This window comes from Mus musculus, chromosome 2 (assembly GCF_000001635.26).
Source record: "Mus musculus strain C57BL/6J chromosome 2, GRCm38.p6 C57BL/6J".
NCBI lineage: Eukaryota > Metazoa > Chordata > Mammalia > Rodentia > Muridae > Mus > Mus musculus.
This window is the reverse complement of record NC_000068.7, coordinates 43,817,527-43,830,148: the sequence shown is the minus strand read 5'-3', so window position 1 is coordinate 43,830,148 and position 12,622 is coordinate 43,817,527. Positions and strand designations below refer to the sequence as shown.

The 12,622-nt window shown below is 37.1% G+C and overlaps 1 protein-coding gene across 9 annotated transcripts in view; it reads right to left on the bottom strand.

Annotated features, from left to right (window-relative positions):
- The window catches only part of Arhgap15 (Rho GTPase activating protein 15), a 647,156-nt gene that overhangs the window by 565,805 nt on the left and 68,729 nt on the right, over positions 1–12,622 (bottom strand). For 8 of the 9 annotated variants that reach the window (XR_001783199.2, XM_006498397.4, XM_006498402.4 and 5 more), the window contains one exon: positions 1,386–1,454. The exons of the other annotated variant lie outside the window; for it this stretch is intronic. Coding sequence is in view for 6 of the 8 variants with exons in the window: in XM_006498397.4 (XP_006498460.1) it covers positions 1,386–1,454 (69 nt within the window). In the remaining 2 variants the exon portion in view is untranslated. The remainder of the gene's footprint in view (positions 1–1,385; positions 1,455–12,622) is intronic. 9 annotated transcript variants of the gene reach the window in all.

Here is a 12,622-nt window from a genome sequence, read left to right as displayed (position 1 = left end):
TTAAATTTTATATTTATTCTGTATATGTGAGTGTGTGTGTGTGTGTGTGTGTGTGTGTGTGCGCGTGTGCGTGTGTCTGTGTGTGTAAGCATACATGCCCATAGTACACAGGTAGAGTCCAATAGGTAGCTTGATGAAGTCAGTTCTCTTTTCAATACATGTACTCCAAGTGTTGACTGTGATAGCAGTAAGTACTTTTACCCAATGAGCCACCATATCAACACAAGACTCAATTTAAAAGGTGATATAAGAATAATAGCAGGCAAATGATGCATTATTACTTAAATATAAGGTCACAAATGAATTACAGTTCATTGAAAAGATCAATGAACAAGTGGAATAACACTTCAAAGGAAGAACTAATTTGATTGGAGCAGAATAAGCCAGAAGAAGGAGGTTGTATTGATGAGGTAACTGGATCTTTAAGACTTAGGAACTTCTGTTTGCTTTTTTTTTTTTAATTTAATTTTTTAATTAGGTATTTTCTTCATTTACATTTCAAATGATATCCCAAAAATCCCCCATACCCTCCCCACCCCCTCCCCACCCACTCCCACTTTTTGGCCCTGGCGCTCCCCTGTACTGAGGCATATAAAGTTTGCAAGACCAAGGGGCCTCTCTTCCCAATGATGGCCGACTAGGACATCTTCTGATACATATGCAGCTAGAGATACGAGCTCTGGGGTACTGGTTAGTTCATATTGTTGGATCCATCCCATAATCAGCCTTCTGTTTGCTTTCTAACTTCAACCCTTGGGAGAATGTAAGTCATTGAGAGTTTTGAGTCAAAGAGTGATACTGATAGACGCAAAATGGACATTTTAACTTCCACCATGACTGCACAAGTTGATGAGAAATGATTAGCTTATGAGTGCAGATACTTTATGGATAACATTTCATAAAAAGGAATGTCTCTACAGGTTTAAAGAGCTGGCACATGAAAAACTTAAAGACGAAGGAAGAAGGGGTCCTGTTCCAGGCCATTAAGTTCCTGGAATAGAGCAGAGGGTGTTTGTGTAAACACAGATTTAACTGGGTAAGGGCAGGACACATATATTTAAATTTCTTGTCCTAAATACAAGTTTTATAGTATTTGATGCAGAACACTCACATCCAAGATTTCTTACAGAAATGAATCCCATCAAAAACTGTGTTAATGAGCTTGACACTACCTCAGTCAGCCATCCAGATATGATCTAGTTCTGAGTGACAGGTTGATTGTAACCTTTGACTGTTACTGAGCTAGGCACTAATAAAATGTACTTAAATTCTAGACTTCCACCATGTCTGGTAATTATGTGTGCAGTTTTAAGTCACTGAGTTTAGGCAACTTTTTGCAGTAGTAGATCCAAGAGTACAAGACTATAGTAAGATTCATCACTTACTGGATGTTCTAGTGGTGGAATGACATCTTTCAACACATGCTGTGAATGATTCCTTCTGTGCCGGGAAATCTGCAAACACATTGACATTTGATACTATTACGTTGCTTTTCTTTACAAATTTGAAAATCATTTTAATGAGCACAATTTAGTCAATATGCAAATGAAAATGAACATATTAAAATGCAATCAAATAATGATAATAGCATATATGTAAAATGAATAATGTATTAGATGTTAATTAATTTGAATAAAATTTATATTACAATATGGCTGGGTGCAAAAATAGTTATATACTCTTCTAAACCTTAAATTTCCTCTTATTAAGTAATGAGATCAGTATTACCATATTGAACATTACCAGACCTTTACAAGCTCTTTAACCAAATTATATGATGTGTCACTATATGACATTAAAGGCTAGAACAAAAAAATGATATGCATATCCCTGTTGGAACTCTTAGGTTGGACAATAGTCTCAATATTATGAGGAAGGGTAAATTATTCCATACAATGTATCCACAAGGAGAGGCTTTGCCATTTTTTGGTTGAGTGAGGGTCGAGGAACCTGCTTCAACTACCAATCATATGAATATGAAACTTCCGAAGTACTGATTCAGCTAGCCATGGATAGACCGCCACCTTCAAACTCCCAAGCCTTTCTGGAGCATCATGGAAAGGAGACAAGCCGAGATTATGCTTTATTCAGACAAACATTTTCTCTTGTTACCAGACTCAAAGCATAATAAAATAAATATTTTACATCTTTGCATTTCAGCATCTTAAAATGCAGTAACTGGGTAAAATATTTCATGCTAAAACATGACGTATTGCTTATGCTGCCAGCCCACAATTCTCTGGATATGTGCTGTTATTCTCACATCTTCCTTTATTGTTTAGATGCCATTAAATACACAGAAGTCTCATGACACATGGTCTTTGAGCAAAGAAGAGTGAAAGTTATTGTTCTCTCTCCACAAGAAGCATCATGAGCAAATTCCATCATTAAAGAAGAGAGGGGAACTTAGGATTTAATGTGCTTGACAGATTAAAGGATTGCATTAGATTACTTCATATTTTACATGAAAGATAAAGGGAGAAAAAGAAAGAAGTGGATGAAAAAAATAAAGTAGGTCTCAGTGCTTTAATTAGATATGAAAAAGGTATGTTTAACAGACTGAAGAAATTAGATCAATGTCTATGAAGATTTTGAGGTAATTGTATTACAGTGGAAACTGGAAGCTGGGCCTAAAATCCAGAAACTCTATACAATTTAGGAAACCCATATTTATTCCACAAAAACTAAATTATAATGAAAGCAGACTTTGAGATCATTCTCTCTACTACCCAACTGGTGCCTGGATGGAAGGATGGACATAATGCACATGGAAGTACATCTAGAAAGCAGACACTTGCTGGTGGGATTTCAAGCTTGTACAACCACTCTGGAAATCAATCTGGCAGTTCCTCAAAAAATTGGATATAGTACTACAGGAGGATCCCGAAACACCTCTCCTGGGCATATATCCAGAAGATGTCCCAACTGGTAAGAAAGACACATGCTCCACTATGTTCATAGCAGCCTTATTTATAATAGCCAGAAGCTGGAAAGAACCCAGATGCCCCTCAACAGAGGAATGGATACAGAAAATGTGGTACATTTACACAATGGAGTACTACTCAGCTATTAAAAAGAATGAATTTATGAAATTCCTAGGCAAATGGATGGACCTGGAGGGCATCATCCTGAGTGAGGTAACCCAATCACAAAAGAACTCACATGCTATGTATTCACTGATAAGTGGATATTAGCCCAGAAACTTAGAATACCCAAGATACAAGATACAAAGCACATGAAACTCAAGAAGAAGGAAGACCAAGTTGTGGACACTTTGCCCCTTCTTAGAATTGGGAACAAAACACCCATGGAAGGAGTTACAGAAACAAAGTTTGGAGCTGAGACAAAAGGATGGACCATCTAGAGACTGCCATACCCGGGGATCCATCCCATAATCAGCCTCCAAATGCTGACACCATTGCATACACTAGCAAGATTGTGCTGAAAGGACCCTGATATAGCTGTCTCTTGTGAGACTAGGCTGGGGCCTAGCAAACACAGAAGTGGATGCTCACAGTCAGTTATTTGATGGATCACAGGGCCCCCAATGGAGGAGCTAGAGAAAGTACCCAAGGAGCTAAAGGGATCTGCAACCCTATAGGTGGAACAACAATATGAACTTACCAGTACCCCCTGGAGCTTGTGTCTCTAGCTGCATATGTTTCAGAAGATGGCCTAGCCGGCCATCAGTGGAAAGAGAGGCCCATTGGTCCTGCAAACTTTATATGCCTCAGTACAGGGGAACGCCAGGGCCAAGAAGTGGGAGTGGGTGGGTAGGGGAGTGGGGGGGAGGGTATGGGGGACTTTTGGGATAGCATCAGAAATGTAAATGAGGAAAATACCCAATTAAAAAAATTAAAAAAAAAAAAAGATTTCTTACAAGAAGGAAAAGACCAGATGTTGAAGAAGGTAGAAAGGACTTGAACCCTGTAATAGGAGAAAGCAGGCTCTGGGGATGGATGGGCATAGGGGGCTTAGAAGAATGAAGGAGATGGCAGTGAACAATAATAAATTTTCTTTGGAAACATCAGGGTAACTATGTAATAATTGTATTTTACTATTTATTTATTTATGTTCATGAGGAGGCCAGATAGGTGCCAGATCTCCTGGAGCTGCAGTTGCAGGCAGCTATGAGCTGCCTGGTGTGGGTGCTGGGATCCAAACTCAGGTCTTCTTCCAGAACAATATGTGCTCTTAACCATTGAGCCATCACTGTGGCCCCTAACTTTAAATTTTTAAATAAAATGTGAAGAACTCAAAAAAAGAAAAGAAAAGAAAAGAAAAGAAAAGAAAAGAAAAGAAAAGAAGGAAGGAAGGAAGGAAGGAAGAAAGAAAGAAAGAAAGAAAGAAAGAAAGAAAGAAAGAAAGCAGACACCATATCTATACAATTCTGGGCATGAGGTATTCTCCCAGGAAGAGGAGCCAGCAGTGGTTTCCACCACAGCAAAGGTCTCATAGGAACTGCCCAGCAGAATATAGTAATTGTTTTGGTGTACCGACTAGGCTGTTTACTATTTTTCCTGTTACCTACTTCTGATTCTACCATTACCTGTTAAATGTGGCAGATAAAGTGAAGCAGATAACTTGAATTTCAAGTTCAAATTCATTTAACTCTTCAGGGATACTGTGACTTCAAGAAAAAAAAATATCATCCAAGATTGTGGAAATAGAGCTTGATATAACTAGAAGTTGTGATGACTTATCTTTGCTTTCAGTGTGATTGAATCTGACATTAAGTAAGAGACACATATCTGGCCTAATCACTAAAGGTATTTCCAGGAAGGATCAACTTCGGGTCAGGGAAAACCATCTAAACAATGGGGGAAACCTTTGGCCTGTAGCCTAAGAGTCAAGAGGTGGACTGGAAAAGCATTGCTGTTGCCTACTCGCTTGCCTTTTTGCTGGTAGGCTTTTGGATAGATTTATATCCTATTGTTGTGGCCACTGTGGCTGCCATCAGAATCCAGCTTCTTGGGCCTTCCAAGGTGAGCTTGAAGGTCAGCAGCTCTCCAGGAATGTTCCAGGCCATCAGCACGAGAGTGGGACCGGTGGGACATCTGAGCTCTCAGCCTGTCAAGTGTAGAGACAGTCGCTGCTGGAGTAGCGAGGCCCTGTCATGTAAGCCAGGCTAATCAGTATTGGTTAGAATTGACTAGAGGAGGTAGACTGATTAGATGATGTCTTTTTTGGTTAGGTAGATGGATATGTTTCTAAGTTTTGAAAAATAGGTACAAAATAAGAGAGGTAAGGAAAGAAGATATTGTACACTTGAACCTGTACTTAGCTTATCTGATGGTTAAGAGCTTGCCATTTGACTAGATGAGGCTAATGTGAGGAGATAAAAGATACATCAATTTTCAAAGCTACTACCCAACCAGACTTTGTTCCAAATTCTCTGTGTCTTTGACACTGGTTAGGACTCAACATCAAACTAGTCTAAGTGGAAGGAAGACTTGAGATCCTGGGTTATCTGAAGTGGAGGTAACTACCTAGGTTTACAAAGTTTACTTTCATTAGCTATTCAACTTTAAATTTGGGAGAAGGAATAGTTTTATATTTAGAAAAAATTTCAGGGTTTCCTGTAGCAAACAGCCTTCTCTTGCACAAGTGAGAAATAAATTCCTATTTCTTGGAACCATCACATGGTTTAGAGAATTTGAAAGCTGGCATTACTTCAGAAGTATAGCCACAGTAGACACTAAAATGATGTAAAGATGCAAGACCTTATGTGTAAGGATGCTGAGAGCAAAAGTGTGGAATTCTATAAACCCCAGCTTCACAGTGGCTATCCACAGCTTGGCAGTGGGAAACAATCTTTTGTTATTTAGTTCTTTAAGTAAGTAGAAAGTCATTCCATGATGCCTTACATTTAGAATTATATTTCTGAAGTACTTACTATATTATACTTGCATCCATGCTTACATGTAAGGATGGAAGATTCCTGAATAATAGAAACTTTTATTATTTTATTTCCTTAAAACCCAACTGTATTTCTAGCTTGTGGGTAAAAGTCAATTACCTGGAAAATCAAATACCTTGAGAGTTAGAGATAAAAGAACCCAGTAACTCACAAAGTTGATGCATGGGACCTGGTCAGTGCTGTCACTTCATGACCTGTTTTGCTCCATCACTAGTAGGTTGTGGTCAGAAGAGTGGCCCATCATCACCTAAATATGGCCTGTCACTCACCTGGAGAACATGAATCTCTAAGGCAGGCTTTCCACTTCTGCTTTGTTCTCATTGTTAACAGGAGTAAGTTTGTTATAGTTTTGACAGGTTAACTCTAATTATTCTTATTTAAGTCTTAAGGTTTTGGAGAAAGCTTATCATGTCAAAGTCATTTACTAGTATAGTAATGAAATAAAGCTGTTCAAATTAAATTAAATAATATAGGAAGTAAATGTAGAAAATTTCATATACTAAGCCAATGATTAAAATCTGAAATAAGTGTTAAAGGAAAAAATTGATATAAGTGTCCATTTCTGAACACACACTTGCTTTTCTCTTGAAATGGACCCACTGTATTTATGATCTAGCCAAGCCAAATTTAAATTGCAAAATGATGAAAAAAATAACATCTTATGTTAAAGTTTATGGAATACCAACTTGCCAGGTACTATTGAATATTTTAATATACATCTGCTAAGGATGAATATATATATTTGTAAAGTCATGATAAGCTGAAAAGTTGAGTCCTTTTAGTGTACAGAGAAAAAATGCCTTTAAGGTAGACATTTAAGAAAGAGTCAAATTTGTAAATTTTCATGCATTTAACAGGGAAGCTAAAATCACTTTCAAATCTGTTATAAATCATTTTAATACTTCTTTGGGGAGGTAATACTCCTGATCATTCTCAAGTCAATAAGCTCCTTATCTGCTTTGTTCAACCAAGTCATGAGATTATGAGAGTGTTGAAAATAGAGAACTTTCATCACTTGTCTTTGCTGAAACAGTCTTCCCAGGAAAGCAAAGAAACACGTCATTCGAAACCACATTAGCCTGACCGAGTTAGGGTTCTGAAAATTCTGTATTCATAATGGCTTAATTGCTACCTATAGATATCAGAAGAACTTAGGATACATCAGACTGTCTTTCTGTGACACACTTAATTCAAATAATAAATGCAGCAAAAACTTGGGTTCAGCCAAACTTCTCATGAAATAAAGTTAGCGGGAAAAAGACTCCGAAATTGTATTACAAATAATAAACAATTTCATGGTACCTTTATAGACATTTATGAGTGATGAATTATTGTCTGTTTTGGCAAGTTGTCTTGGGATATCCCTTATACATGACGGTTTAAGACAGTAGATATCCTTATGATCATTTAGTGTTGTCAGAACAACCTTCATGTTTGGTATATCATTTCAGCAAGTTCTGAGTAGGTGACTAAAGTACACTTGTTTCTGTTACCAAGTGTTTCTACTCTGAGTACAACAAAAAGAGTAATTCATTGAAACCATGCGAGTTGTTCTCCCCTGGTTTCACACACCTATGCTTGGTCTGAAGTTATTCATGCCGTGTTTCAGGACCTGGCACAGTCTGTTGTGACTATTTTTTAAATAGCTGACGAATTTGAGAAACTGAATATCAATGAGAAATGATGGTAGTTTCATACAACTTTCTTTTCAGCAAGTTGTCTTCTCACAGAATTAGGAAAACTTGACTTCTGTGGGAGGCCTTCTTATCCCATGTGCTTCTCTTTGCTTCTCTGTGGTATTAAGCCCAAGGGAACATATACATATGCTGACCACATAGAAGAAGGCACAGCTACATTTATTTTGTTAGCTTTTTAATAATATTTCTGAATTATGAAATATTTTCAATATCATCACACAATTCTACTTGGGAATAATCATGAACTTTGACACGATTTTATTTCCAAAATTCTGAGCAAATAAAAGCCTGACAATTCAGTTTCTCTGGCCTGTTTTTTTTTTTTAATGTGACTTTTAGTTTATTCAATTTTTACTTTCCTTTTATTTTTTGGAGGAGAGTTGTTTGTTTGTTTTATTAAATTGTTTTATTTATTTACATTTCAAAAGTTACCATCCTTCCCTGTTAGCCTCCCCACGTTCTTCACCACATCCCTACCAGAGAGGATGCTCTTCTATCTGCCCACCCAGCCCACCTCACCCTTACTAGCATCCCCCTTCCCTGGGGCATCAAATTTCCACAGAATTAAGTGCATCCTCTCCCACTGAGGCCATAAATCTCATTTAGTTCTTCCTCTAACTAACTCTTCCATATTGGTTCCCGACCTCAGTCCAACGGTTGACTGTAAGTATCTCAATCAGTTGCTGGTAGAGGCTCTCAGAGGACAGCATGCCAGACTCCTGTCTGCACACACAATATGGCCTCAGTAAGTGTCAGGATTTGGTGTGGGCACATGGGATGGATCCTAAGTTGGGTCAGTCACTGGGCAGCCTTTCTTTCAGACTCTGCTTCATTTTTGTCTCTTTTGAAGATGAGTAGGTGGCCTCCTGCCTCAACTGGGGGCCATGTCTTTCTACTGGAGGTGGTCTCTTCAGCTTCCTTCTCCCCACTGTTGGGCATTTCAGCTAATGTCATCCCCATTGAGTCCTGGTAGCATCTCACATCCCATGCCTCTAGGACTTTCTAGAGGTTCCCCCTGCCCTCTAACCCCCACTGCTGCAAATTTCGATTCTCTGGCTTGTTTATTAAGAACATCATCCTAGTTTTTTTGGAAGTAACATGATTATGTCTTAAGCTCTTTTTATCTCTGTATCCTGCCTCTTTAAACAGTGAAATTGTGATAACGAATATTTGACATGATGATAACCTTTCACTTGGAGAAGAAAAAATGCTGTCATTTTTCATCTTTCTTTGAGTGAACAAACTATTTACTCAGTGATGGTACCTTCCTATTGAATGGCCTATAATGGGAATGATTTGTAGTAGGTCCCATTGAAAAGCAATTGAAATATAAGTGTCTTGTGACTTGGGTTCTCTTAAAATCGATATCAGATTAATCTATATGACTAAACAATCCTAGATTAAAGCTGCATTTTTTCCTTCATGACCACCACACAGACCTCTCTCCTTTCTGCAGCTTTGTAACTGTGAAAGGTTAAGTGGAAACACAAAGTACCTAGAATGCATAAAGCAAGCTTCTTTCAAAGCCCTCTCTTTTCTTATTAGAATGTGCGCTATAATTTTTTTTTTCAAATCTTTGGCTTCCAAGTGGAATTTAAAATTTACTTTTTCAAATATTCTTCATTTTTCTTTCATTTATTTTTCATTTTTTAGAATCTATTTAAAACACACGGAGCTGATGAGTGGGATTAGTCTGTGATATATTGCATACTGTAAAAATAACAGAATTTGGGCACATTATTTCCCCTGTGTGGGAGGGTCTACCATAAAAGTTATACATAAACATGAAACATTCCACACAGCTCTGATTTTAACTAGATTACCATTTTTGATGAAAGTTTATATCTTGTGGCTTAGACTTGAAATAAAATCACTTGAAAAGCATTAGTGGGTTCCAAGTTTTCACAGACATGTGCGTTTTCTGAGGCATCCCTCCCATTAGCAACCTCCCTGGATACGTGGATGAAAAGCAGAAATAAATCTGTGGTTAAGTTTAGTCTTTATCTTCACAGTTTCTCAGGAGAAAATTTTTTTGGTGTATCCCAAGTCTTATATTCAAATTTTCGTGAATTTTGCCAAATTCAATTTCTTAAAACTATCACAATCAGATATTGAGGAACGTTAGTGGATTCTTTTGAGAATGTGTGGACATGGGTAATATTTTCAGTACTTGTTAACAATTTAGCTGTTTACAAATAATAAATATAGCCTAAATGGTGACTACTTTTACAGCGTACAGATGTGGCATCTAGCTTTGCAGAAAGAAGGCTAAGATGGCGGAATTGGACCCTCTCAAGCTCTGAATGTGTTGTAACTCTGTGGACACTGAAAGCTTACCCAATACTTGGAAGTCCTCTGCAGTGACATAAATAAATCTTTCAGTAGTCTCAAGAGTAGGCAATCACATAACATGATGAAAGATCATCTTATTTGACTTATCTTATTAGTGTATGATAGATGCATAGCTTAGCATATATATTTTCCTTTCCCCTTCTGACCGCTGTACTATGCAAATGTCATAGTGGGCATTCATAACCAAATCTGTTCCCCACACATGACATTTGACTGCTCCTTAATCCTCCTTGTATTTTATAATATGAGTCAAAAATAAGACACTGCTTCTTACGTCTTTCATCCCCTGAGAAAAATCAAAGGGACCCTTGAGACACGCTACAGCTAAACATAACAATAGTTTCCTGACCCCACATAGCCAAAGAGAGGCACCTCTGCGATGGTTTCAAATGCTTAATACCTTTCCTTGTTTTATTTAATCCCAAACATATGTTTTCTTTCAAACAGGAAATTAGACTACCTACTGACCTAATTTAAATACAAATTAATTGTGTACAGTGTTACCTATTGGCTTGCTTCAGGTCAATATAATTCCCTTTAGCCTTTCATGGGGGTCATTTTCTGCATAATACTTCTCTCCAAGTTTCTCAAAATGTGAGGCGCCATTGTGGTGAAGCTTGATATACCACAATGTCCATCTCTTCATAAACTGAAGTGATCATAAGAACCAAGGACTGAAGACGCCTATATTTCATTAGTGTGAAGTATACTCATGCCTTGTACTCATTATTAATGTTTTATCTCTGGAGGGGCACCTAAGGATTTTGTTTTTACATATATTTTAAATATCTTTTTCTCCTAACTATTTTAAAATCTTCACTGATACAAAATCATAGCACATGTTTATGGGACAAAAGTGTAAAATTTCAGTTTAGGCCTATGATGTGTATTGATCAGATGAGAGTAATTCATGTATCCATTATTTTGAATACTTCTCACATTGTTGGGAAACATTCAAATTTCTTTTGTTTGCTATTTTGAAATGTGCATAAAATTATTGTCAATTCCAAGCCTCCTAAAATACTACAGAATCTTAGAAGTAACTTCTATCCAGAGTAGCTTCTATCCAACTACACTTCTCCCCTGGCTAACCACTCTCTCCCTCTATTTCTGTTAAAGCTAACTACTCTCTTTGTAAGATGCACGTGTAGTGTTCAGCCTTCTGTCTCTATAATGAAACACCTGTGATAATTAACTTAGGAAGTTTGTTATGGATCAGGGCTTTGGAAGTTTCCGTCCATTATCACTTGACTGCAGTGGATTAGGCTTGTGGTGAGATAGCACATCCTGTTGGAAACACATGGCAAAGCAGAACTACTCATTTCACTGGGAAAGAAACAAGAGAAACGGACAGACCAGGAAGGACCCCATAGTGCGGACAGCCCCAGTGGCATAAGGATTCCCCAGAATGCTCCCTTCCTAAAATTCTACAGCACCACCTACTAACACTGCCCTTAGGCAAAGGCCTGTGATATATTTTATTCCATTTGTGACACTATTAATGTCAGTACAGGATTTATTGAAGTCCCACTTATGATTCTTACTATTAGAAAGTAAAATACCTCAGTCATTCTTCTCCTTTCCTCTTGATATCAGAGATATTCACTCTGATAGAGACAAAAGGAAATAGTTCAAAGAGTAGATTATGAAACTATCGATGCATATTCTAGAATGTTTGAATAAAATTTACATTTTCTGACAAATGAAAGCTAGGTAATCTTTTAAATAGAACAATTGAAGCCAACACTAAAAATAATCAAAATTATCTCACAAACGCCTCATAAAATGTAAAATTATATATACACGCACACACATATATAGTCAAGGTAAAGTAAAATATTGTTTTAAGTAAAAATAATATATAGATAGATATAGATATAGATATAGATATAGATATAGATATAGATATAGATATAGATATAGATATAGATATAGATATAGATATAGTCAAGGATCAGAATGTTCATGGTGCCCTGGTTATGTTTACCGAAATGAAATCCAGCATTGTTAAATTCCTGTTTCACTATTTTGTGTAGACACATCCTACATTGGATTTCATGATATGTAACTGCCTAAAATTCCTGACAAATTAAATCAGGCTCCGTTTCAATTTTTAAGAATTCTTTTACTTTCCAGAAGGGCTCAGGTTAAAAAATCCAAGGTTTCTTTTTTACTTCTGCAAGCTTATTTTCATCACTAACAAAGAAACCCTTTTGGTTTTGGAACACTGTGATGCGTTATGTATGACATTTAGTCTGTGGTGTATAACGTTCGACAAAGATCTCTACCTGCTGTCTGCTTTCTATAGTCTCCTGATCACCTTTTTCTCATAGAGCTCTATTTCTTAATTCAAGGTAGATATGTGCTTAGTGAAAGTGGTCTGCCTGTATTGAGAGTCAGTTTTACAAACGTTGTGGGAGGCAAAGATTTGAATAACTACAACACTCTTTTGAGAATTAAGACTTTCTGCCAAGAGTTCAAAATAAGCACATTGAATGAATGGCTTCAGCATCTTTACTCAATACCTAATAATTGAACCTTGCCAATTTGCTTTCTTCACCTATTCTTTGAGGTTCTTAGAGACACCCAAACTCACCTTCTGCTGCTGAAAAAAAGAAGATTTTGTTTTGAAGGTTAATCCGACTCAGCAGGA